Source organism: Wyeomyia smithii, chromosome 3 (genome assembly GCF_029784165.1).
Source record: "Wyeomyia smithii strain HCP4-BCI-WySm-NY-G18 chromosome 3, ASM2978416v1, whole genome shotgun sequence".
Lineage (NCBI taxonomy): Eukaryota > Metazoa > Arthropoda > Insecta > Diptera > Culicidae > Wyeomyia > Wyeomyia smithii.
The window spans coordinates 120,122,274-120,149,306 of NC_073696.1; the positions used below are offsets into that span (position 1 = coordinate 120,122,274).

General features: G+C 38.4%; 1 protein-coding gene across 8 annotated transcripts in view; it reads left to right on the top strand.

Moving 5' to 3' along the window:
• Window positions 1-27,033, top strand: part of LOC129732658 (Kv channel-interacting protein 4-like) — a 165,666-nt gene that overhangs the window by 134,818 nt on the left and 3,815 nt on the right. For all 8 annotated transcript variants that reach the window (XM_055693716.1, XM_055693720.1, XM_055693721.1 and 5 more), the window contains exons 5-6: window positions 14,231-14,304; window positions 14,461-14,673. In XM_055693716.1, the coding sequence (XP_055549691.1) occupies window positions 14,231-14,304; window positions 14,461-14,673 (287 nt within the window). The remainder of the gene's footprint in view (window positions 1-14,230; window positions 14,305-14,460; window positions 14,674-27,033) is intronic.

Sequence of the window (27,033 nt, forward strand, 5' to 3'; positions counted from 1 at the left end):
TGACCAACATTTTGTATCTCAAACATAAGAATATCAAAAAAGATGAACATAACAACAGAAAATCAAGTGATTTGCTGTTGATTTCACCGTTCTTTGCATTAACATGTTTCGAAGGATTTTCTTTTCACTTTGAAATGTTCGGCAAGTAGTGCGAATTCAACAGCAAATCACTTCACTTCGACGTGAAATTTTTTTACAGTGTACGCTTCCCAGTTTCGTGCTCCTGCTTCACTTAAATCGTATTTTCGAGCAATTTCTCTATAAACTTTCTATAAACTTTGCACAGTTGTTTCTTTTTGATAAAGAATTTTATGTTTAAGATTTTATGATATAAGTTGTCTATAAGTAATCCATTTTTTTTTTCAAACAAAGACGTTGAAAATATTTTTTTATCATTAATAGGCAGGAGATTATTCCATAACTTGATATCCCGGTTTTTGTGTGACATGAATCAAACTTTGGGATAGTCTCCTGCGCCGAGTGTCTATTTGCGTTTCAAAATTTTCTTGCATCCGACAGTTTGTTTGTTCCGTATAGTGTTTTCGGCAAAGTTGTAGATAATAATTACTTACTTTGTCGAAGACATTATATCAATAAAACATACCGTTTTGCTGATAGTTTATTAACCAGTTTCTTGTAATTTTGTCAATGTGCAATCGAAATTACCTTGGCTGTGTAACGATTGTACGCTTTTTGTCGAGAATTTGAAGGCAAATAATTCTCCCGACGCTGCCGTTTCTGCTATTACATCTGTTGCTGAGTCGATAACTTGTTGTTTGAATGATGTTAACCGTTACTTGGTCAAATTAACACATTCATAGGGTCGATTTCTGATAGGCTATTGTGCTGAAAGCTGAAAATTGTTTCAAATTGATGAATACTGTTCCGAAAGCAACAGAAAAACTTTGGATTTACCCCTCGCGAATTGCACCTCATGTCACTGAGGATGAAATTACTGCGCTTTTCAAAGAATGTGTGCCAGAGGCTCAACCAGTAGTACGCAAACTTGTAAAAAAAGATGCCTACATAAGATCGTTTGCGTTCATCTCGTTTAAAGTGGGTATTGATATGCAGTTCAAAGAGGTTGCGCTAGATGCTAAGAATTGGCCGAAAGGTAAATATTTCTGTCAGTTTGAGGCACGTAATAGTCCAAAGGATTTTTGGGGTCCAAATGCACCGAAATTTGCTCGAACCGTACATGGAATGCAACCGTCAGCTTCAGACAGCACACACGCTACACCTCTCAATTAATCGTGGGATCATCGATGAATGTTTGTGACCAGACAACGCTTATTCCAATCGAATCATCGCATGCAGATTTATCCACAATCGACTTGACGAATTCCATCGACGACCAATATGTTTTTTTTCTGGGTCACACTCGGGACGCACCGAATTATGCAAATCGGAAGCCCCCCATCCGCTCATCACAGTAGCACCACTGCAGTCAGCGCTCATCAGTCGTCCCGGTCCAGTGTTTGAATATAGAGAAGGGGTCTTCCAGCTTGCTAGTACTGGCAAGTATTTTACTGAATTTAATAATTCAACACCTGACATTTCCGTACCTTCCAGTCATCCACCGATAAATCAACCGGCAGCAAAAACATCCTCAATATGTACTGAAGCCGCACCAAGACGCACGTTATACAGCAATCAGGAAGTCTTCAACGCTCCCGACTCAGTCATGTTACCAGTATCACCGCCGTTTTCAAGCTTTAACTGCTTCAGCAATCAAAAACGTCTTGGTCCTGCCTGATGTCGTGGTAGTCAGGGCTGCCACTGTATGCTAACATACATCTCCTGACAGTTTACTACCAAAATGTGCGAGGCATTCGAACCAAGATGCTCTCTAGTTGTGACTACGATATTTCGGTGTTCACTTAAAACCTGGCTCCGACCAGACATAAGCGATTCAGAATAGTCGACTGAATACTGTCTGTTGCGATGTGATCGCAGTGAACTAATCAGCGATGTTTCGATAGGCGGTGAAACACTTGTTGCAGTAAAGCTCAATCTCAAATGTGTTTCTGTTTCTTCTCATATCTGTGCTCCGTTTATTTGGCTCCAAACTCTGCCATTGATCTATACAGGGTTCACTGTGTGGCAATCCTTGACATCTTTGTTCGTCTGAAAGGTGCTTATGTTCTAATGGTTTTGGGAGACTATAGTTTTCCTTACCTCGTGTGGCAATTCGATGGAGATCTTCATGATTATTCACCCATTATTTCATCTTCCGAACATAAATTAGAACTCACTGAATCACTGCTTGTTTACGGACTTCTACAGGTTACCCAGTTTACAAATTCAATGGGACGGTTGATTGATTTAGCTTTTGTTAACGTACCTGATGAGGTGGAAGTATTTGAACCCGCTGAGCCACTCTTACGAGTTGATCCTCTGCACGAACCGTTAGTCATCTTGCTTGACACTAATAATGACGTATTCGAGGAAAGCGAGCAGCAAACTGGTTTTATGGATTTAAACGTCCAAAACTGTGACTTCGATGCTTTAAATAACGTTATAATGTCTATCGACTAGAGGCACTATCTAACAGGCGATTCAATTGATGTGGATGTGTCTACCTTCTATGGAAAACTATTGGAAGTTCTGAGTGAAAATGTCCCGCGTGTACGAAGACGTCCTTCCAGAGTTTCAATGCGTAAGCCTTGGTGGACAGCTAAGCTTCGCCAAATGAGAAACATGCTTCGTAAAATGAGAAAACGTTATTTTAAATCAAGACCACAGTCAATCGAAACTCTCTCGTGTTATGAAAGCTGTATATAAAAATCACCTTGCTGAAACGTATAGGATATATATACAGAAGGTAAAGCAGAACTTATGGCAGAATCCGAAGTCCTTTTGGAAACATGTCAAGTCATTGAATGCGAGCCCTAGGATATCGTTCAATGTTGAACATAACGGAACAAGTTCTAACTCCAATTACGAAGCAGCAACCTATTTGATAATTTCTTTGTCAGTGTTTATAGCACAAGGACACCCGCTTTGCATCCAGATTGCTTTCAGCGAGTACCGACGTATGACATCAATCCATACTTTTTCAACCAACGAAGTTCAAACCGAACTCGAACACATTGATCCGACTAAAGGAGCCGGGATGGATTACCGCCACTGTTCCTCAAAAATTGTGCATCCTCATTGGCTTTTCCTGTTGCTTGTCGCTTCAATCTATCGCTTTTAAATAAGACTTTCCCAGGTATCTGGAAATCTTCTAGAATTGTGCCTATTCCTAAGTTAGGCAGTACTCATCATCAAAAGTTCAAGCAAGCATTCAAGGCATGGCTACCCTCCTACCTCACAAATCGAAAAGCATTAGTCTGTGTTAACTCAGCGTACTCCAGGGAATTCGATATCACTTTAGGAGTGCCACAAGGGAGCGTGCTTTGTCCACTTATCTTCAACCTGTTCGTAAATTATGTTTGTCTCCGAAACAAATTTTTGCTGACGACCTCAAACTATACCTAAGAATTTCATCCGAGCTCCAGCTGTTAAGCCTTGAAAAGCGATATAGACGAGCTCTTATTTTGGTGTCGTGAAAATGGAATGAACTTGAATGAGAGATCCAATGGCTCTACCTGATTACTCATCACGTGGAATGCTTATCAGCTTGGAATCAAGCTCCAGCGGATGTTCATGTTCGACATCATCGAAGGGAACATCGACTGTCCGGAACTGTTGCAGCAAATCAACTTTTACATTCCTCGACGTAATCTTCGAAGCTATTCAGCCATCAATCTTCCATAGAACTAATTACGGCTATTTCAGTTCATTTAGCTCCAGTTTAAGAGCATACAATAATGTTTCCACGAGTATGGTATGTCGAAAGGGTCTTTTGAAAGTAGGATTAGACACATAATTTAAGATTTAGTCTGTACGAATTTCCATTGAAAAGAAAAAACAATAAACTTCAACATGAACAACTGATGTCATAATATGACGTTTTTATCAAAAAGGAAAAACTGTGAAAAGTTTCAGTGAAATCGGAAATGCCATGTAAATACCTTGATTGCTTATTGTTAATGTGCGGAGAAGTTGAAAAAAAAATTTGCATTTTAACTGTCTTTAACTAATTTTTAGCCTAATTTTGTTATTGTTTATGTATTGTAACTTAAATTAGGCTGATACAAGTTTTGAATAGTTTTCATGTCCACGGTTATCAGAGTTAGCTAAGGGGAGGGCAAAAAATAAATAACACTGAGAAGAAAAAAAAAGGAATACCTTTCATAAAAAATTGTGTGCAAGCTACGACGTTTGTAACTTGCTGGCAACAGTGTGTTGAAAAATATCACATTATTATCATTATTAATCCTTTGGCTTGCCTTTGATGACACTTTCACTGTCAGTCACTGGACTGGTTTGTTGCTAAATTAAGCATGTTCGCTGTCGAAAAGTCAACATTATAACTTTTTTTTTCTTCCCCTTCCAATTTTCAACATTTTTTGAAGGGGGGGGGGAGGGGAGTTGACATAAAATGAGAATGAAATTTGTATGGGTCTTAAGAGAAAAAGTTAAAGAGGTTAACGTAGAATTACGACACCTTTCGGATATCACTATATTTCTTGCAATAGGTTAGAGTATACATGGTGAGGAAAAATTATCCGTGTTCACTGTTTTTGTCATAACTTTGTTTTTTCAATATTAAACAACAACATATTTATACAAAATGTAGCATAGTTTGTAATATTTACATCGCGGACTCGAAATGTCCACCCTTGGCTTCAACGCACGGTTTTAATCGTTCAGAGAAATTATCGCCGATGGACGATAGTTCTTCCACAGATATGGCATCCCAGACTTAGACTAGCTTTCAAATGATCCAATTATTTGTGTGATTTAGTACAGGCTCTGGATTCAAGAATAGACCAAACGGAATAGTCCATTGGATTTAAATCAGGAGAGTTTGAAGGCCATTCATCTTTAGTTAAATATCTTTGAAAAAGTCTGCTGCAGAGTTCCAGTGTTTTTTCGCTCCATGCGATGGAGCCCAATCTTATTGTAATGTCCATTTAGTTTTACCGAAATGTACACGTGCCTAAGGTGCCACTGTGTCGGTTAAAAGCTTTTGGTAAACAAATTGATTGATTATAAATATTCAAGGGGGTTTACCGGTAGCCGAAATTTCCGTCCAAACCATCACCGAAACTGGATGATGTGATCGAGCTACGTTCATACGCTTAGAAGAGCCTTTAAGCAAAAGCTGACCGTCATTTTGGTGGTTATGAAATTGCTCCACAGTGAAAATTTTCTCATCGGTGAATAAAATTGTGCGATGGCGTCCATCGATAAATTCTTTCAGCAGAATTTGCGTAATGGACTTGACCTCATTATGACACTTAATGTACACTGTCTCGTGGTTTTGTTTACACATAGCCACCCGAAAAAAATAACATTACAAAAACATTAAAAAAAACCTTAAAAATTGCTGTAATTGTACATAGCTATACCATAATTTAACTATGTTTTTCATTGTAGATACATCAATTTTACATTAAATATCATTGTCCAGAACAATAAAAAACATCGTTTTTGCCATTTTTACCATGAAAAGGGGGGGTCGTTATGTATCTTAACAGCATTTTTTCAGGCATTTTTCCCATACATTTAGAAGTCACTGACAATGTTTTTCAAGGTAAAATTATTGTCGGTGGTAGATTCAACAACAAAAAACTTTGTTAAAACCAGGGATGGTTTCTCCTCAGAGGAAAAAAGAGGAAAGTGAAATTCTAACTCGCTGCTCTGTTTTCAAGTCGTGTGCTCTTCTCTTTGTTGCTTTGACTTCTTTCTTGCGCTGAGTGCACAGGAGATTGAGAAACCTACACAAAGAGAAAGTAAATTGTTCCTCTACACAAAGTTGCTCTTTGCGGAACTTTGTGAAGCTCGCTTTGGTTTGTGTGATGTTGCTGGTTATTGGTATTGGTATTTTTCGAGTGTAAAATCAATCTCACATTCTTCCACTAGCGCTGGTGTACTTAGTCCAACCAGTCATGTCACATGTGCAATTTTATCTGTATTTTAGTATTTATACAGATTTTTTACGTATTTTCCATACAGATATCTTCATATACAGATTACAGATTTCTGGAAATAATACAGATTTATACAGATTTTTTTGGTTTTCCTGATCGCAAATTAAACTTCTTGATACAGTAAAAAAATGAACATAAATGTTGCAAGGCTTGTTTTATTATCAGGCTTGTAAACAGTCAACACTTTCATTTTATTTCGCTTCCTTAGCGTGCGTCACAGTAGGCTTTTGCTCGTGAATGTCAAAATACGTTCGAGGTAAAAAAACATCGTGATGGCGAGTACTAGTTTGACATGTTTGTTCATGAATGTATTTAGCCACCGTCAGAGGAAAAAAACGATTATCGCAGTGAAAAGTGTTTCTACCTTGACCATTTCGAAACCTGTATATTATATTTATATGCTTCGCGTGAGCGTGTGAATGAACGAATCATGATATATGTTAAACAAGCTTTTCGAAATTTTATCAAAGTGACAAGATTTTTTGATCCTCAAAATACAGATGCAAATATGGCATCACTGAGTACAACGTGTAAATCAATTGATGAGGTTGGAAAATGCTCCCGCTGGAAGGGTAAAAAGCAAGCGCCAAGCTATAGCACATCATCATATTTCCAAGCTCTGATACGTTCTCATCACAAAACCAACAAATATTTCAATTAAAAAAAACAATATCTCTTAATAGGCAATGAAAGTTACCTATACTGTTTTTTAATAATATTGTAACAAAACAAAAATATAATATTGATGTAATAATGACAAACCCAAAACACACGAGAATTTTAGACACAGTAATTCCCGGTCATAAACACATTGCCTTTGACAGTGGTAATTACCACATTACTATGAAAGATTATAGAGATTAGAGTAGCTTGTATTTTTGTTCATGCTCTAGCGCCTGCGGCAAGCAAAGTAACCAATTTCTCAGTACAAAGAGAAACAAAGAGTGAAATTGTGCACTATCATTTCTCTTTTTTCGTTCGCGTCATTTCTCTTTTTGCTGGTGAGTTTCTCAACGGCTGCAGGCGTTCTTCTCAATGTGAAAAACGGAAAGTTGACACTTTGTGCACTTGAAGTGAGCAGATAACATCCCTGGTTAAAACATGGTAATGACAACAATCGTTTACAAGCTTACAGTAAAAATACCGTGTTTTTATTGTAACATAAAATAACAACAATCGTTTACAAGCTTACAGTAAAAATACCGTGTTTTTATTGTAACATAAAAAACACAGTATTTTTACTGTAAGCTTGTAAACGATTTTTGTCATTACCATGTTTTAACAACGTTTTTTGTTGTTGAATCTACCACCGACAATAATTTTACCATGAAAAACATTGCAGTGACTTCTAAATATATGGGAAATACTACAAGGTATACAGCCCTAGGGGTTGTATGAAATGGTGACGTAGGACTAAATATATTTATTATATGCTGCGATAAACTGTTCATAGGCAACACTACCGTTTATATTTGATGGTCGTTATTGTAAAAATAACGATGCCAGAATACATGAAAATTTCACACTAGTTGTAGTTGCCAAAATTCTCATAACTCTTATTTTCAAGCATTTGTAGTTCTGAAAAGAACTGATTTCATGAACGCTACAGAACGCTGATGATTGCACCACCACCGGTAGCATTGAATATTTTGTTGGCCGCGCATAAAATTTGCTTTTCGCTGTGCCCTCCAGTTGCTGTGCCAGCAAAATATCCTACAGCGTACGATGGTAACAGTTGCTGCACTACTGAACTAGACTGAGGCTGAAGTTTCTATACGCAGTTTTTTTGTATCGAGTTCAGCGTAGATTTTTGCCATAAGGACGTGGCCACGCAGCTTAGAGAAAGACAAACAAAACAAAACACCTTCGATACTACTGAGTGATTTTCATACGCATCAAAAGAAAGTTTTTACGAAAATCACTCTGGTTCTTAGATTAACTAATTTTCGTTACTAATATTTGACTGATAACGGTGTTCGAGTGGGCACAAAGAAACAATTAAACCGGAAAATCACTCAATTTAGCAGTAAAAATTCTTGAAATGATGGTTATATCTTGCTGTGATAAACTGTTCATAGGCAACACTACCGTTTATCTTTGGTGCGCTCTGGTCGTTATTGTAAAAATGATTATTGAGAAATAGATGAACATTCCACATTAGTAGTAGTTGTGATAAGTCTCATAACTCTTATCTCCAAACATTAATAGTTCTGAAAAGAACTGATTCCATAATCTTTAGCTCGAAATGTGTGCTACAGATCGCTGATGATCGCACCACCACTGCATTGAATATTTTGTTGGCCGCGCATAACATTTGCTTTCCGCTGTGCCCTCCAGTTACTGTGCCAGCAAAATATCCTGCAGCGTACGATGGTAACTGTTGCTGCCGTATGCAAAATAAAGGTAACATGCTCCTCAGTGCCTGGAAGTTGACTCGTATGCAGCTCTCGTTTCTCAATGTCGCGTACCTCTATACTCCACTCGCTGTTGTGTGACAAACTAGACTGAAGCTGAATTTTCCACACGCAGTTCTCTGTATCGAGTTCAGCGTAGATTTTTGCCATTAGGGCGTGGCCACGCAGCTTAGAGAAAGACAAACGAAACAAAACACTTTGTTGAGTCAGAATATGTAGGCGGTGGAAATTATTCCGTCCATGTTACTGTTATCCGTGCTCGAAAAACAAGGGAATAGCAAGGAAAATGTATGGGAAAGCATGACCTTGGAAATTTTAACCCTTTTTCACCATTAAGCAGTAAAGCAACAATGTTAAACATCATATCAAACAATTGTTACACATTTTATCTATCCACCGACATATAAATGACTAGAATGCATTGAGTCGTTCGCTTGGTATAATCGTTTAAAATCTGACGCAACATTTGCCAATTTCATCTTCAATTTTACAAAATGTAATCTTGTATATAAAACAAAGACGTAGTCCTGCGTCAAAATATCTGAAAAAATGCTGTTAAGATACATAACGATCCCCCTTTTTCATGGTAAAAATGGCAAAAACGATGTTTTTATTGTTCTGGACAATGATATTTAATGTTAAATTGATGTATTTACAATGAAAAACATAGTTAAATTATGGTATAGCTATGTACAGTTACAGCAATTTTTAAGGTTTTTTAAATGTTTTTTTAATGTTATTTTTTTTCGGGCAAGGTTAAAAATTGCATAGGTAAGCTCATTTAAACATCTGTCAAATCTTAGTTATACACTGAAACAAAAAAACACGGATAATTATTCCTCACCCTGTACACTCGATCAGAAATAATCAATTTAATATTCTGAAGTGATGAACCTTAACCAATTCCCGGCGGAGAGAAATCAGACTTTGCCTCGAAAAATGACCTTCGAACTCTTATTACTCAGCAACTACATGTGTAATTGACACAAACTGGGTTGCGTATTATAGATCCATCTGTTCTCTAATCGTATTGAATAGTTTCATCGTTAAAAATAGCATGTATAATTGTTGAGTTGTAATCCAAGATGTCAGGTAGATGTCAGGTGATGCCATACGGCATAACCCGCCTAGAATGGGTTAATGATAATCCGCTTCCAACTCTCTAACATAACTCTCTGAAAATAATGAGGGGTCCACAAGAGATGGTAACTGGTATCGATATACTACCTCTGGATTATCCCGGTCTTGGAAACAATTTTTAAGTGGTAGTCAGCCATTTTGAGCTGTTCAGCCATTGTTAGCTGTTCAGAACCTGGAAATCACCATCTTGGATTTCAAAATGGCATCTGAGATCGGTTTCAGGTCTCTGCTCTCTGGGCATCATTCAGATTCTTAAAGTACTCATATTACGTATACGGTTATTTTTGACCGCTTTACCGAAACCGGAAGTCACAATTTTGAACTTAAAGGTGGCATCTTGGGTCAGTTATTAGCATTCGAAATTGGACAGTTTTCGTAACGCTCTCGATGCTTTCGGTATTTCAGTTTGCACCTCTATTCTAGAACGTTGCTGTAAGTCGTTTTTAACGACCAAAAAAATTCATTTTCGATTGTTTTCATCTTTAGCAGACTTTTCGGTTTTTAGTTTTTAGTAGCATCCTAATGAATATTTTAAATTTCTGACTCTTTTTTCTATGCCAGCTCATAGTTTTATTGAACCATATAAGCCCAACTCCTCACTGTTAGCATTCTATCAAGCCCAGTATAACTTCGATATCAATACATTGAATAACTTTGAACGACACTTATGAGATTCATACGTTATAAAAAAGTGATTTCACTGGTGAGGTATTAAACTCTGGTGAAGTTACTTCAATTTTTTTAAAATATCAGTTTGTTGGGTAGAAGTTGCTAAACAGAAGTATGTAGGAGCACTTTCTTTATCTATTTTGTTTTGTAAATGGAATTATATATCTAACTAGAATAATAAAACGACGAATCGGTTCAGAATATCGATTAACTCTCCAGCAAACATGAGTTTATAATATAATATTCGAAAGGTTAGTGGTACTTAGAGTTGACAAAAACATATTTAAAAGTTTCCCGATATTTCAGTTCATTCTTCCGAGAATACCAAAAGCATCGTTTCATCGTTGAAATTACCTTTTTTTGTACTCTCATCGTCATAGACCCTATGATAGATGCCTTCGTTTGACATTATACTAGATGGACCGGTAAAAAACTCAATTAAAATTTTATTCTGCCTCATGGCTGCATGATGTGCAGGCGAAATGATGCGTAAATTGCAATGCCCAAGCTTCGCCAACGAAGAGCGTCAACGAGCGCTATGGCAGGACAGTGGCAGTAGAGTGACAAGTGCCAAGGGAGAAAGTATTCGCCATGTGGGTTTATGCTATTCCCATGGTATGCAGCTGGTGCGTGAACCGGTAAATTATTCGCATCATTGCACAACAAATTAAACATACGCTGTTGAAGAGCGACTTGGTCGTTCGGTCTCGAACTGAATGAGACCGCTGTTGATTAAGAATTAAAGGCCTAACACAATTGAGGACATGAAAGTTTTTATCTGAAACCATTATTTTTATACTAAAAGTAAGTTTTGTTATTATAAACTTAATGTTAATCCATCTATTGTTTAAAACTATTTATTTTTAGCTTATCAAATCAGTTTGAAAAATCATTTAACTTTGCACCTTTTTCTTTGCGAATCAATTACGGCACTTTGCTAGGGGAAAAGTCGAAAGCATCCAGTCGGATTAGCACGTTTATTTCTGTTTGCTCCATTACAATTGCACTATCACGCTCTCACGTAGTATAGCCGCTTCCGGCCGGTGGTGGGTCTTCCGGAAGGATTGAAAACATGTAGGAAACGATAAAATGTTTCCTAATCCTTCTTAGTGCAAGGCATAAAACACCAATAAAAGAACCGTCAACAAGCAACTACGCTTAACGCTACATCGGTATCACCAAACACGTTGAGTTTACTTTTTTCTATTCCGGAAAAGTTTTCATTTCCTCTACCGATTACTTGGTTCGTGCCGAAATGCCAATTTACGCTAGCTGCATGAACTTTGGCAGGTCAGATTTTATGGCAGTGAAACGAAACTAATAAAAAGGAAAAGATTAAAATGTATATTGGTAGGATGCCAACAGAAAAATGGCGATGTTTTTCACAGTTCTAAACTATAAACATGTCAAATGGAATATCTAGAAAATCGCAAAAACAGTCAAGTTTTGGTTATTGGAAATCAGACTATTTACGGATATTTACATTTTTTAAAGTTCAACATGCACAAATCAATTTACAAACAAATTATTGAGCTAATAACTTGTTTGTAAATGAAAGGTTTTTCCTTTAAACAAAGTTTAAAATTTCTGTTAATTGAATATATTTATTATATTATAGAAACCAGATTATGTGTACTCATGGTGACTATTATAAATTAATCCTTTGAATGATTGTGTTAAGGTTGACCTGGTTGACCTGTGGCACAATACATCATCTGCTACGTCTATATATCTAGTCACTTTCCTTATTCATCCCGGTATAATTGTTTGTATTAAAAAGCTGGTCAACAACAATGAACGTAAACAGTGACATTAGCCTGCATAATAACGACATGTACGTTAATATCCTAGCTACTCTGGTGCCACCCAGGAACACATGTAAACACATGTTCCGTTTCACCTTCTTGCCATCATCAAAAATCAGACGGTTTGCGGACGCGTTAATATTATAATCTTTCTACTATTCTTCGTAGTAAAAAGAACGATATTAGCATTAGATGGACGCTCTGATCGAACGTCCTGGTTTGTGCTAAGACAATAAATTTCGAGAACACTAGGTTAAACGTCTCGACTTGATAGATACGGTTTATTAGGGCGATGATTATGTATTCCTCAAGGATATTGTACGTGGCTTTGTCCAGGTGATGATGTTTCTAATACCATGCTTTGATTTTATCCTGAGATTTTCCGTCCCCATAAAGTTCTTTCGTTCCCCAAACAGGCATTCAGTGGATCTAGCTATGTTCAAATGCGTATACGCAGAAAAAATTCTTGGCGTAACACCCAAATACCGCTCTCTTTCTCTGTGTAGGAAGCAGAAAGCACAATGATTTGTAGGATCGCAATATTAGCACGCCTTTTCATGTTCTGCCGTTATCTCGAATTAAAACGTCATTCAAGTTCAAAGCCGACGCTCTCTAAGCTAACATTAGTTGCACTTATTGTATTCGCTGTATGTGACACGCACAAGACCGACGGCAAAACAACCTAAACCTGGTTAATCCACCCACTAATGCCGAGCCATAAATCACACAATCCCCGGGCAAAACCTGTGGGAATAGAACAGTTCGTTGTCATCTCTTCCATGGTTGCGGTTTCGGAAGAGAAATAAAACCACCAATTTATTCGCTGCGATAAGTGCGTCAACTCTAATGGTGTAACTGTCAGTTGAGGTACGACCGCAGGCATCAGATCCGCTGCAGCCCTGCTATTTGATTTTTTGTCCATAATAGAATTGAGGGTGATTTGCAGGTTCATAAATCTTTAATACCAAATCATATTCCCCAGTCCTGCTACTACGACAGACGGGCTATATCGACTTCAAATGGCATTCCAAGGCGAGAAGTGAGAATGTAACAATAAAGATTCATAATAAAGTGGTGATCACTGCGGGAAAATTCGATCCCAGACACTTCTCGTGCGGGTTTTATTGACGGTAGAGTCATTCATGTTTTTTAGTTATGATGGAGGCGGGTGGTCACGTACGGGTAGGCATACTGATTTCAACCTTCATCACCGGAGAAAAAAAAGCTACACTTTCGCTCCTGCAGTGAGCTTCACGGTTCAGGTGCGTGGAACAATGTCAGGTATACTAATCAATTCAGTTTTAAAAAATTGAACACATTCCTGGGTGTAGAACATTTTCGCACAAATGAATAACGGAACGTTTCACTGTAGGTGAAGTACCTTGCGAGATTTATGAGCGCTATTTCATAAAGCCTCAAACAACGGAGTATGAGAGAAAATGCCGACAGCGAATAACAAATTGAAGATAGAATAAACATGGAATTTACGGCTTGGGTTTAAAACTTAACTGTTTACTGCTTTAAAAGTACCTTTAAAATCGGTCAATAGCTTGAGTCTTTTAAATTTTAATTGAATTTCACATTTGTTTTCTACTCAAGAAAACATACATTGTTCACAGGTTCTGAGATCATTTTAATGGCATAACTTAAAAACTTTTGATTGTTTTTTTCCTATTCCAAAACAGGTTTCATTTATGTCGAATTCGTTTTGCAGCTGGGTTACACTAGAACTACACCCCACGTACTACTGCCATTTTTTATATGCCATTTGACAACATTGGCCGTTGTGTTGATTTCCGAAACGCATTACACTGCAAAAACGAATTCGACTTTAGCTTTTCTGTCAAACAAAAAAAAAAAGGTTGTATCAGTCGATCAATCTGAGTCGATTAGCTTTCAACATTCTAGTGGTTTTTTTTCGCGTTGAAAAAATTTCTCGAGTAATTGCGTTTTAGAAACATTGAAAATAAATGAATAAAATGAAAGCTGTAAATTTTCGTATAGTCAACAGACATGCGCTGGGCTTCATTTCTTAATGTAAAAAATATGTTAAATAACAATACGCCATAACCAAACATTTATTGCCCCTTCACAATCGCTAATGTTGCCTTTTTGATTTGCTGTACATTTTTCTCCACTGGAAAATTCTTGCCAACAGCCAGCAGCGGTCAGTACGCTCATTACGTATTCAACTCTATCGATCTGGACCGTAATGGCTCATTAAGCTTCGAGGTAAGTCAGTCGTCAAAAAAAAAGAAGCAAAAAACAAGAAGCGAAAACAAAGCAAATCAAAAATTCACATCGGGTGATGATGCCGTCAACTGGAGTGCTAATTCATTCTCGATTATTGTTCTTTGTTTTCATATCTCGCATTCTGCTGCTGGCTAGGAATTCGTTGCAAATCTGTCGATTCTGCTTCGTGGGACCGTGGACGAAAAGCTACAGTGGACCTTCTCGCTGTACGACATCAACGGTGACGGCTGTATTACCAAGGAGGAAATGAAGGAGATTGTAACCGCCATCTACGAGCTGATGGGTAAGGTACCCGAGGGCTGCGAAGAGGAACAGGCCATTAAGGATAAAGTTGAGCGGCTTTTCGAGGTAATTTTCCTTTGGGCTGCCGCAAACGGCCGACCGCATTTGGGATGGGATGGAAGAAATCGGTTCAAAGTATTAGAGCGGTTGTATTGTTTGTGTTGTAGTTTTTATTTTGGCTGCACCGTTTCTGCGTTGTAATGGTGAAAACTATTCACGAATATTTTGATTAGAATTTCGCTTTGACGATTTGTCATTTGTTTAATTTAATTTAAGTTAATTTAAGTGAACGCTTAGATCGTCAATTTCAGGTTTTTGTACCGAAATCCAAATTATAAAAAAAATGTTGTATACGATGAAGTGGTGGAAGGTCAAGAACTGCTAGTTGATAGACAGATCAACCGAGAACCTTAGGATATTAGGCGTTAGAGGGCATGTCTCTAGAATGCAATATTTTGATTCTCTCTATATCTATAGGGTCGAGATGTTAGCTACTCGATGAATTATGATCTTTCTTACTAGATGGCGTTAGTGAACATTCATGATGTAGCGAGAACCAAAGGCTTTTCGGCGTTAGAGAGTATGTCTCTAGAATGCAATATGTCTATATCTATACTGCCGTAATCTCGCAGACTGACGTAAGCGCATTTTGTCTTATATGGGGTTCTTATGCAAATTTGTTCGTTATTCGAAGACCCATGTTTTGGTATCTTTCTTTTAGTTGTTACTTATTCGTACGTTGCATAAAATCAAGAAAACAAAATGACGTATGCACCATTTCAATACAAAAGTGACAAGTAACCCGTTCGTTTTTGGGCCGTATTGAAAAACTGATCAAATGGATGTACGTCATAATGTTATATCACGGCAGTATAGAAGAGATGATATGGGACTCTCTTGTCATCCTCTATAGTGCTGAATAAGGTCGGTTACAACTTTTCATCGTTGTGTAGGTGCGCACCATGTGCATTTTGTGTGTTGGTATTGGTGTCAACTAGAGCCTCATGAGTCGTAGCAAATTTGTTTGCGCCTTGCAAGTCTGGAGTTCATGATTTCTGATGAAAAATTTTTGTCTTGCAACAGCCGCACAATATCCAAAATGATCAGCTGTGAGTGCCGACGTTGGCCAGCATTCCCGGTTCCAGGGCGCCGCGTCGATAACGGTTTGGGCCGTATCCAGGCAAAGAAAAACCCCACTGATGTTTATCGAGAAAACGTAAAAATCAAAGCCGCGTGTTTAAAAGCCGTTGTTCTGGAGATGTTTGTGGACAGTAGAGTGGCCATTTTTGTAACATCATACGATGTCGATGAACGCCGTGCGGAAAAAGTTTCCTTTTTACTCCAAAAACAAGCCATGAAAATTTGAAGTTGATCAGAGTTCATTTAATGGATCCACAAAACTCTGAATTGCTGTTTTTTATCTCTTTTAAGGGGGGACCCTACTCTAGAAGGTCGAAAAATCATGAATTTTCATATTTTTTTTTGGCTGTCTAGAGTAAAGTGAAGTGTTTGGCTATTTTGGCTATTGATTAAGGTATATCTGAAGATGTATTTTCCATGTCGTGAATGTAAATATAGTGAGTACTACACTGTTGGCAGCTGGGAACGTGGATGAAATCAGTACCTAACTGGTGGTAAATTTTTCTCAGCTTCTAGTAGACCGATCGGGCTGAAAATTTTTTTCAGTATATAGAAACATGTTATCTATCTTGTTACGTAGCCGTTTTTGAAAATTCCAAAAATTGCAAAAATGGTGGCCATTTTAGAAAAAAAATTGTTTTTTTTTTCATGAAAAATCACTATTTAAAAAATCATAAAACATTGAAAAACTCAGATATCAAAAAACGGCTACGTAACAAGTTAGATAATCCATTTTTACATGTTAAAAAAAATTCAGCAAAATCGGTTCAGTAGATGCTGAGAAAAATTTACCACCAGTTGAAAAAACCAGTTGAGAAAAACGCGTTTAAAGTTTTAAACAACGATGATACTGTAATCAATGAAGTAAATTGTTTAGAAATGTGTTACTTACTATTTCCTTGGACGCAGAAGATGTATCCGGTACAATATTTTAAAAAAAAATGGCGGATGCAATATGGTGGGAAAAAGGGACTGCAGGCAGAATTTGGCGCCATAAGGCGAGACGGGACATTCACGAAACAAGCCGCCAAATATCACGGCATCCCGCGACAAACGGTGGCCCATTAGTTGTACTTCTACACAGTTTCAAGATATGTTCTACAAGAGTGGTCAGCTCATTATACCCCGTGGGTGCTCATTATGCCCCAGTGGGGTGCTCATTGTGCCCCACACATCGACTGATTGCTTGTTTTTGATGCATGAATCTAATTTGTGTTTTTCACCATTATACGACAAACTTTTCATTTTGTGAATAGTGTACCTTTAATTATAGATAGTTAATGCAAGTTTTGCACTGTAGACATTTTAAAAGTTAGGGTGCTCATTATGCCCCTATTTCCCCTATGCACAGGAGGAACAATGGGTTGCTGTCTTTCACCATTCGATAAAACTACTGATTAATCCTCTTCGATTTATCACACTTTGTGTGTGTGTGTGTGTGTGTGTGTGTGTGTGTGTGTGTGTGTGTGTGTGACCAATCAACAGACTACAAGAAAATTCGTACAATTACGCACTTTATGTGTATGTATGTGTGTGTGTTTACATGTATGTATGTGTGAGTTCCAATATGTCGGTGTAAATATATTTGTGAGTTTAGGTCCGACTAAACGTTACTTATTGTATATATTTGGTCAGAAAATGCGCGTGCATTGTTCGAACAGAGCAACATAAAACGTCTCCGCTAATTCTCTCTAGGTGACCCCATACTTTTAGCTGTAACTTTTGAACGCGATCAGATATCAAAAAAATCTTTTGGCACAACATTTCTGAATGTGTAAGCATTCCAAAAAAGTAAAAAAAAAATCGATTTCTTCGACTTTCTAGAGTAGGGTCTCCCCTTAAAGATTTCCGCCTTAGTTTCTTAAAATAGTTGTGTATTTTGCGTCGAAATACTCTTTAATCATAAAACCATACCATTAGGGACATTCACATGTTACGTAACGCTAAATTTTAGCAATTTCGAATAGCTTCCATCCCTGAATAACACAATTTTGCATGGGGACCTAGCACAATGGAACTCTTTATTGAATATTTCCTTCTTCTGAGTACGTTACGTAATAAATGAATGACCTCTTGTATTCGTTAGAGGATTTGAACCTGCCATTCAGTGATTATATCCCTAGTGAACCGTCACAATCGGATTGGTGAAAGAAAATTATTAAAGTTATTAAGTGCGTTTTGTATGGACTTCATGACTAACATGTATTATTGCTATTTTTTTCTTCTATGAAACAGTTCAGCACTAGTTATCTAAATTCACTAGGACGGTGATTTTTTTCAAATATAGTCGGTAGGTCTCATGTTGATCGAATTGCAATTCTTATGAGTTACGATGAAACAGCAAAAATCTTAGGCGCGCTTAAAATTGATTCAAGCTCCGGCAAAAATAGCGCCTAAGAAGTTCATAATACGCTTGTGGATTGGAATATTTCGGAAAAGTTTCGAAAACTAAGCAATATTACTTGTCCTCTATGAACTTTTATGCAAAACTAGCTGACCCGGCAAACTTCGTCTCGCCCATTTTTGTGTTTAATTTATTAATTTTAAACATTTCAAATTCTTTGATTCCTTGCGATTTGTTTATAGTCTGCAAATGCACGTCGAATCGGCCATTGGATATGAAAAGGCAAATCGTTTCAAATGATTGGTTTTATCGGAATGACAACATCCTCGACTTTTGGCTTCTGTTCATCACCTCTATTCTAAAAATATCCATATTGAGTGGTATTCTATCATTTTCAGCTGTTTTTCTGGCATCAATCAGATTCCGGAAATACCCATATTGGGTGGTTTTCATTAATTTTTTTGTTTTCCAGAAACTGAAAGTGGTCATCTTTGAATTCAGAATAGTGTCCAGGGTCAATGCTTGGCTTTTATGCATCATCTCGAGCACAGAAATATCCATATTAAGTGATATTCGGTCTTTTTCGGTGGTTTTTCCGAAACCGGAAGTCGCCATTTTGGATATCAAAATGGCATTTGGAGACGATTTCTGGCCCCTGAGCGTCATTTTGGTTTGAGAAACACCCATGTTGGGTGTTATTTAGTCATTTTCGGCTGTTTTCCGAGAACCAAAAGTCGCCATAATGGTGTCTGTGGTGAATTTTTAGCTTCTGATTCCGGAGAAACTCAAAGTGGGTGGTATTTGGTCATTTTCGGCTGCTTTCTAAAAACCGGAAGTTACCATCTTACAATTCAAAATGTTGCCTGAGGTCGACTTGTGGCTTCAGTGCACCATTTCGATTCCGGAAATACCCATATTAGAAACCAGAAGTTTCCATCTTAAATTTAAAAATGGCGTCTGGAGTCCAGTTTTGGCTCCTGTGCATTGACCCGATCATTGCAGGCCGTTTCCCGGAAAACCTGGTTTAAATATCTGTTTAATTTGTATGGGAGACCTGCCTCCCTTTCCAGAGTGCGGATGAGTATCAAACCACCAAAGAAATTTATGTTTGATTTGTATTAGAGCCCTCCCATCCAGAAGGGGAGGGATGTTGCACCACCATTAAAATATTTTTTGCCCACAGAAACCTCCACATGATAAATTTGGTTCTATTTACCCGATTAGTTCTGGAGCTGTGAAAAAATTTGAGTTTCTTTTGTAGGAAACACAAGAAGGAGGGGTATTAAACCATTATGGGCATACTTGTTATCCCTAAAAATATTCACCTGCTAAATTCGATTCCATTTACTTGGTTAGTTCTCGAGACGTGCAGAAATTTGTTTTATTTGTATGGAACCCCTCCCTTCCAGTAAAGAGAGGGGTCTCGAACTATCTTAGTCACCATTCTCGGTTCCCAAAACCTCTATTCACAAAATTTCACGCTGATCGGTTCTGTGGTTTCCAAGCCTATATGGATCAGACAGACAGACAGACACAAAGCTGCATTTTTATATGTTTAGATAGTTCAACCGATTACCGTGATGGTAGCCACCAGTCGAGCGTGCTTATATTTGTATTTAATTTTCGGTAGTAGCTTCTAAAGGATGATGTCAAAATAACTGTCGAGAGTGAACTGTTTTAAATTGCTGTCATATTACCTATTGTTGTTCATTGCGCCTTCTGCGATCTCATTTCATCTTTGTATGTAAATTCTATTTTCGTGAATTCCACCATTTTCCTTTGAATTTTCCTAGTTTTCTCGCCGTAACATTTTGCCTTGGACAAAGACGAACACAAAAAAACAAAGCCAGCTCAAATCAGACGCTCCGTTGTAAAGTTATGGGCGGTCGCACATATATGTAACTTTATTTTATATATAAGATATATAATGCATGGCAAAAGCATCGGACCTTAAACACCTTTCTTCAACCATTTTACAGGAGCATTAAACGAAATCATTCACAGCTTCAATGATTCAAAAGTTCGCTCGAAATGGTTCGATGAAGATTGCAATCAAATCAAGCAATTTTATGCAATCAAGTTCGCGGCGATTATGAAGTGCTCTTGGAGTTAGCATTCACATTTCTTGGTTAGAAAGCGACCCTTTTTCACTTATCACACGCAAGATTCATGGTAAAAATAAAAACATTTACTGCCTGAGAAAATATTGGCTCTGATCATTGACAATAAATTGCATTCGAGACATGGCCCTTTTTATAGTCAAACTTTTAGTTTTAAATTGTTTATTTGACACGGCACAATAATATGGTGTTTTCGGGTGTACGAATGCTATCCAATGTATGATTCAAGTTATGAATTATCTACGTGATTCTTTCGCATATATCGAAATTGAAAGTTGTTCCAGACGCTCTAACTGGAAAGATGAGAAATCGCTTATGGTATTTAAGCGCAGAATAAGTTGGATTGGCTTGGTATCCCGCTTGAAATTAAACAAAAAATGATCAGGCGATTAAAACCGGATTGTCCTTAAGGTGAAACGACATTGAAGTCACAAACAGCCAATTCGAGCCACCACTTCGAATTTTCAGAAGCAAAAGACTTGGAAATAGATAACGCATTCCCTGTGAAAACGCTATTTTATGTTTACTTCATCGCAGCAAACATAAAACAGCGTTTTCACAGATGACGCATAACCTGTTACCGAGTCGTGTGCCTTTGAAAATTAAAAGTGGTGGCACGAAGTCGGCCATTTTTGGTTTTAATACCGTTTGGCCTTTAATAGCTGATGTCGAATATCGCAAACATTAAAATCCTGAACAGTTAATAGTATGTAATTTATCCCATCTTTTATACAAAACCAATGCTTTCTTTTCGAGTTTTGCACTTAGTATTGATTTTTTCGACCGTGACCCAGTCGAATAGAAAAATAATGAGGAATAGCAAACTTCTGTCAAAAATTATTCGCTATAAACGACGCCACAGAATATGGTTTTTAATTCATGAAAAATTCTAACCGTGTTCCAACACATAATGAAGACAAACTTCAGTTTATATTGCATGTTGTTGATTCATACCGTTGAAATATCCACCTCATTCAAAATCCGAACTTTTTAACAAGCACCAAAAGCTTTAGATTATTTTAAACTTAAATTAGGATAATAATACACCGGTTTTAAAAAAACATACAAGTGTATTCGAATATGTTTATCGAGAGGTAGGGGAACTGCTCCATTATTCATCTCAGCCCATATATTCATCTCATACAATATGAAAACACATTAGAAAACACGAAAAATGCATATTTTTTTCTTGAACCAATCTGCTAATCCATGGAATGGATTCTTATAAGTTCACCTTAAATTCCTCATAAAGTATAATCCTTAGAAACTCACTTAAAAGCACTAAATTTTATATTATAGTCGGGCATTTGCACTCGAAAACTCATTTAATTCAATCACCTACCTCAGAAAACTAAATCCGCGCATTGTTCTGTACGGCTGCAACGGGACTCGTTCAGCAGCCAACCAAAGTTTTTAATCTTTGAAATGTTCACCACGAATTTCCAAAAACAAGCTTGAATTCGCAGAAATATATGAGATGAATTTCTACAATTCCCAAATTTCAACTGTATGTATTCTTATCTGTTTTCACTTGAAGAAAATCAAAAGTTGCCAAATCAGTATCTGTTAATACGAAAAAATTATAGTGAAAATGTTAACATAAATGGACAGCACTGAAAATGTTGACATAAATGGACAGCACTGCAGTGGTTACCTAGGTTACCATATTTGCACGTAAACAACTACAGCAGATATCTAGGAAACCTACTACGACGTGCTGCGGCTACGTTGAATAATGAATATGAATGAATAATTGAGCAGTGATTTAAGTTTTGAGATGGATATGGAACCGTTGTGAAAAATGGTTTGTTTTACAAAATTCAGGATAAATCTAGCAAATTTTACTAAATTTACAATGCTCAACGATTCCATAAGAGCACGGAGGCGTATTTTGTGAACATTTGGTGTTTAATCCGTGCATTCTTCGTAAATATCGGCTTTAATAAGATGAATAATGGAGCAGTTCCCCTATATGTTGAAAAAAGAAAAAACTTCGTACAATTTTCATGTAAATCGATTTCTAGAATATAAGCGCTTTTTGTGGCTTATTGTAGAGGTCAAAAGGAAACTTTTTCAGCCCGGCGCTCATTAAGATCGATAGTTTCAAAAACGGCCATATAAAATATGGCCACTCTAGTGGACAGGTTTATAAACGGTCAACACTTTCATTTGATTTCGCTTTCTTAGTGTGCGTCGCAGTAGACTTTCACTCGTAAATGTAGAACAACCGTCGCCTCTCACACAAAGAACAGATGGTCAATTGACACTGGCGCATCGAAGAGATGCACATTGTCATTCGCTTGGCGATGTTATGTTGGCCTATGTCTCTCTACCTCTTTCTTTTTATGTTGTGAAATATTATTACGAGACCAATGATATAAGCAATTTCCGAAATCTCTGCACACAACGTGCGTTATTCTCATTGCTAGAAAAAATGTCAAAATATGTTTATGGAAAAAAACGTCGTGGTGGCGAATACTGGTTTGACATGTTTATTAAAGAATGTATTTAGACAGCGAGCCTTGGTGGCGTCAGAAGAAAATGAAGACGTTATCGCAATGTTTCGCAGTTGTTCTGCCGTGACCATTTACAAACCTGGTTATGTAGCCGGCACTTCGGGACTTCTACGGGAAAGATCATTCATCACTTCATCATCACTTGATGCTCCGCGAGGTTTTTGATAAAATTAAAAACCAACTTTAAAAACTTTGTTTCGGTTGCCGATCTTTTCAGCTGTATTGTGGCTTTGTAATCCTGGTGGATCCACAGCTTGTCCACCTATCGCAATTTCTCTCCTGTTTCAGTCGATAACTCTTACTTTTTCGACATTCAACCTCGCAATCCATTATGGAAGAACAGCCGATTACGGAAACCTTTCTTAGCTAATATACGACCAGGATTCCCATCCGGGGTTAATTCTTTTGTATGGTTACTCGTATCCTAGTCAGTACTCAGAGCAAGTGAGATAGGGACGTTTTCGCTAGAGCTGACAAGTAGCAGCGGGGCCTCGAATTACACTTATCAAAATTTGCTAACCAACCTGCATCTTTGAATCAATTTACTCATCGTTTGAAAAATGCAGGTGCTGCACGAAATATTCTGGTTAGAAAAAGCGTTCCACCGAGCAAAAGGGGGACTTCTGCTCTACAATATCACGCGACAACTGAAGTAATCTAGGACATAATCTCTACGTGAACACGAAGGTTTCATTATTGCAGGAGATTGAACTGTAAAAATAAAATTAAAATAAAATTTTTGACAAGTGTCTAGGAATACGAACCGGTTTATAGAAAAGAGTAAATGAACAAACGGTTGACGAAAATTAACCATGATTCTTGGGTATCGGAACTGATCGACTAACACCGAAGTTTTCAGAAACATCCCGTTCAGGCAACTTCGCACGTAAATCATTGTGAGCCATGAGCCTTTTTGCCCACCCCTGCAAGATTCATTGAGGGCTTTAATTTCAATCAATTTGGCAGGGATAAATCTGACGAGTAAGGGGCCATCCGCATTCCACGTGGATAGATTTTAAACGATTTTGACCTTCTCCCCCCTCCGTGGACAATCGCCCACATAAATTCTAAACATTTTTGATGAACCGTGGACATCAAGGAACAATTCGTGCCGGGCTTGAAAGGTTAATGACCAGGTCGGTTAACCGGTTGGAGATTTTAGAGAACAATGTGGTAACTTACCTTACCAAACAGTCCCAAATCGTGGTGTGGTCTTTGGTATACGTAAGTCTCGCCTCTATATCACTCGGTCCATGACTGCAGTTCGCCAGCTCTGCAGTCTATGTAGGGTTCGAAGGTCGTCTACCACCTGATCGATCCACTTTGCACACTGTGCACCCCTTCGTCTCGTCTCCGACGGATTGATTTCAAGAACCATCTCCACCGGGCTATCGTCTGACATCCTTACGACAGCCCAGCCCTTCGCAAACTGTCAATCTTGGCGGTGGGGACGATTGATGACTCCCCAAGCAGGTCTTTCAGTTCGTGGTTCATTCGCCTTCTCCACGTTCTGTTCTCCATCTGTAGTCCACGGAAGATGGTACGAAACACCTACCATGTCTCATGGCCGTACAGGACTGCCGGTCTGATCAGCGTCTTGTAGATGGACAACTTATTGCGGTGAAGAATTCTACTCGATCAGTGCGTCCTCCAGAGACCATAGCATGCGCGATTTCCTGCCATACTGCACGGATAAATTTATCTGCTGGTATTGTTGTTGGCAGTTACCAGTGAGCCCAGGTACACTTTATGTCAACGTAATGCAGCTCGCAACTCCAGGAACCGAATTCTTGACTTTATTTTCACCTCCGATTCTGTCGCGGAAGAGGCTCCCGAACCAGACTAGATTGCAATTGTCCGGCTCTCTTGTTATTCATTGAGCATCCCCCTGCTGCTCAATACGACGACGTCGTCACATCCAAATTGGATTTTCGTAAAACTGATTTTGATACCATCAATAGATTACTTGCCAAATGAATTGGTCAGACCTATACACAAGCGTGAATATTGGTGATGCTGTTAGTGCTTTTACTACCATATTGCATAGCTATTTTTCTGAGGTGGTCTCTTTGCTTAGACCTTCCAAAAACCACCTTGGTCTGACGCGAGATTGAAACGTCACGGACGTATGTGAACTCGAAGCGAGAGGACTATGGTTTACTTCGTGTATGAAAATGGGCGGTTTAACCTCATCTACAGTTTATGAGAAGTGCCATTTCAGAAATGTATTTAACTCAGCCACAGCCCTCCTTGATCGTGATACTAGCTACGCTACTCGCTATGTTCCCGTAGACGCCCTCGACATAGATATTATATCAGTGCGGAGATGTTAGTTACGGCTCTCGCGAAGTTGAAGTTTTCATCTATTGCTGGGCCAGACGGTATCCCGTCAAAGCAAAGCCTTGGTGCTCCATTCCGATTCGGAACTTGACCTTCTGTTTACTATACACAGACTTCGCAGCCAACCATTAAGTGTACAGGACAATTGCGGGGCTAGCGCTACGATCCTACTGATACTAACAGTCTTTCCCGAGTCAGACCAGCTGAGGACCCATCATGTGTGCTAAAAAGTGCGCTGATATTTTTGTAGAGCTCTTGCGAGCAACTTTCAATCTCTCACTGCAAAGTCGGGCATTCCCTACAATCTGGAAAAGCTCGTGTATGACGCCAGTATACAAAAAAGGAGACAAAACGGATAACAATAACTATCGTGGAATAACTTCGCTGTCTGCGGGATTGAAATGGTTTGAGATCATTCTTAATAAGGCAATTCTCGGGGCCTGCAAATGCTATATCACGCCATCTCAACATGGATTCTTTCAAGCGTTCTGTTGCGTCTAAGCTTTGTGAGTTTACTTCCTTTTGTATCAGTAATATGGACAGTGGGGCCCAAATTGACGTCATATACACGGATACCAACCGGGTGTGTGCTGATCTAGGCGGATGATTTGTGCGTTTACCTCGTGATACGAAAGCTAGACGACTGTTACCTCCTACAAGATACGCTCGACAGCTTCACCAAATGATGCCTACTGAACCACCGTGTGATTAGTATAACAAAATGCTGTGTTATCTTATATCGGGGTTTAAAGAATCCTATTTTGTTCAGCTATTCCATCGACGGAATTGTTCTGAATCCTGTTGACCAAGTTAGGGATCCAGGTGTTCTGTCAGATCAACACACTACTAATCCATCGTAGAGAAGCCCAACCGCCAACTGGGCTATGTTTCGAAAGTTGCAGCTGATTTCCCCTATCTATTGTCCCTATGCGCTATGTACTGTTCTGAAGTCAGATTTATTTTCGAATTCGCGTCGAGTGTATGGTCGCCATATAAAGAGTTGTGGATTTCTAGCATTGAATCAGTTCAGCATAACTTTGTTCGACATGCGTTACGTAATCTTATCTGGACGCACCCGCATGACTTGCCTCCCTATAGAGACCGTTGCGCATTGATTAATCGATCGTTGAAACATTAACCGATCGTTGGAATGTCAACCAAGCAGTTTTTGGAGCAAAATTTTTCAATCCGAGATTAACAGTCCCGCATTACTTGGTCAACTACAAATCTACGCACCTCAACGCATTCTAAGGTCTAGACAATGGTTACGACAACCTTCTAGAAACACTGCATATGGCGACAACGACCCGATGATAAGTTTGAGCAGACGATTCCAAGACGTGTACCACTTGTTCGATTTCAATGTTTCTTCCAAAACCTTCCGTCAGTGTATTCGCATTTACATTATATCATTAAGATGATTTTCATACAATGAACAATTGAAACAATTGCTACTCGAACTACATACATCACTCGAGCCATCGTCGCTTTGATCAACCGTGATAGATTTGTCCGGAAATCCGTAGTCGTACATAATTTGCCATAGGTCGTATGCCGATTTGAAATCGATGAAAAGCTGGTCTGTGGGCGCGTTGTATTCGCGGCATTTTTTTTTGCATAACCTGCCGAAGTATCTTTAAACGTCATTCAGTAAAGTGATTGCCCGGTAATTGCAGCACTCCAGCTTGTCCCCCTTTTTGTAGATGGGGCACACAATTCCTTCCATTCACTTCTCCGGTACTCGTTCTTCTTTCACATCTTGGCAATGACCCAGTGCACGGTTCTAGTCAGTCTTTCTTTACCGTATTTCAACAGCTCGCTGGGAAGTTGGTCCACTCCAGCAGTTATATTTTGTTTTCAAACGACCAATCTCCTTCTCCTCTTCGGGAGATCGCAGACTGGAATCCTGTTATCTTCTGTTCGTGCACCACGATCAATTACCATACCGCCTTCGCGCTATACTGCA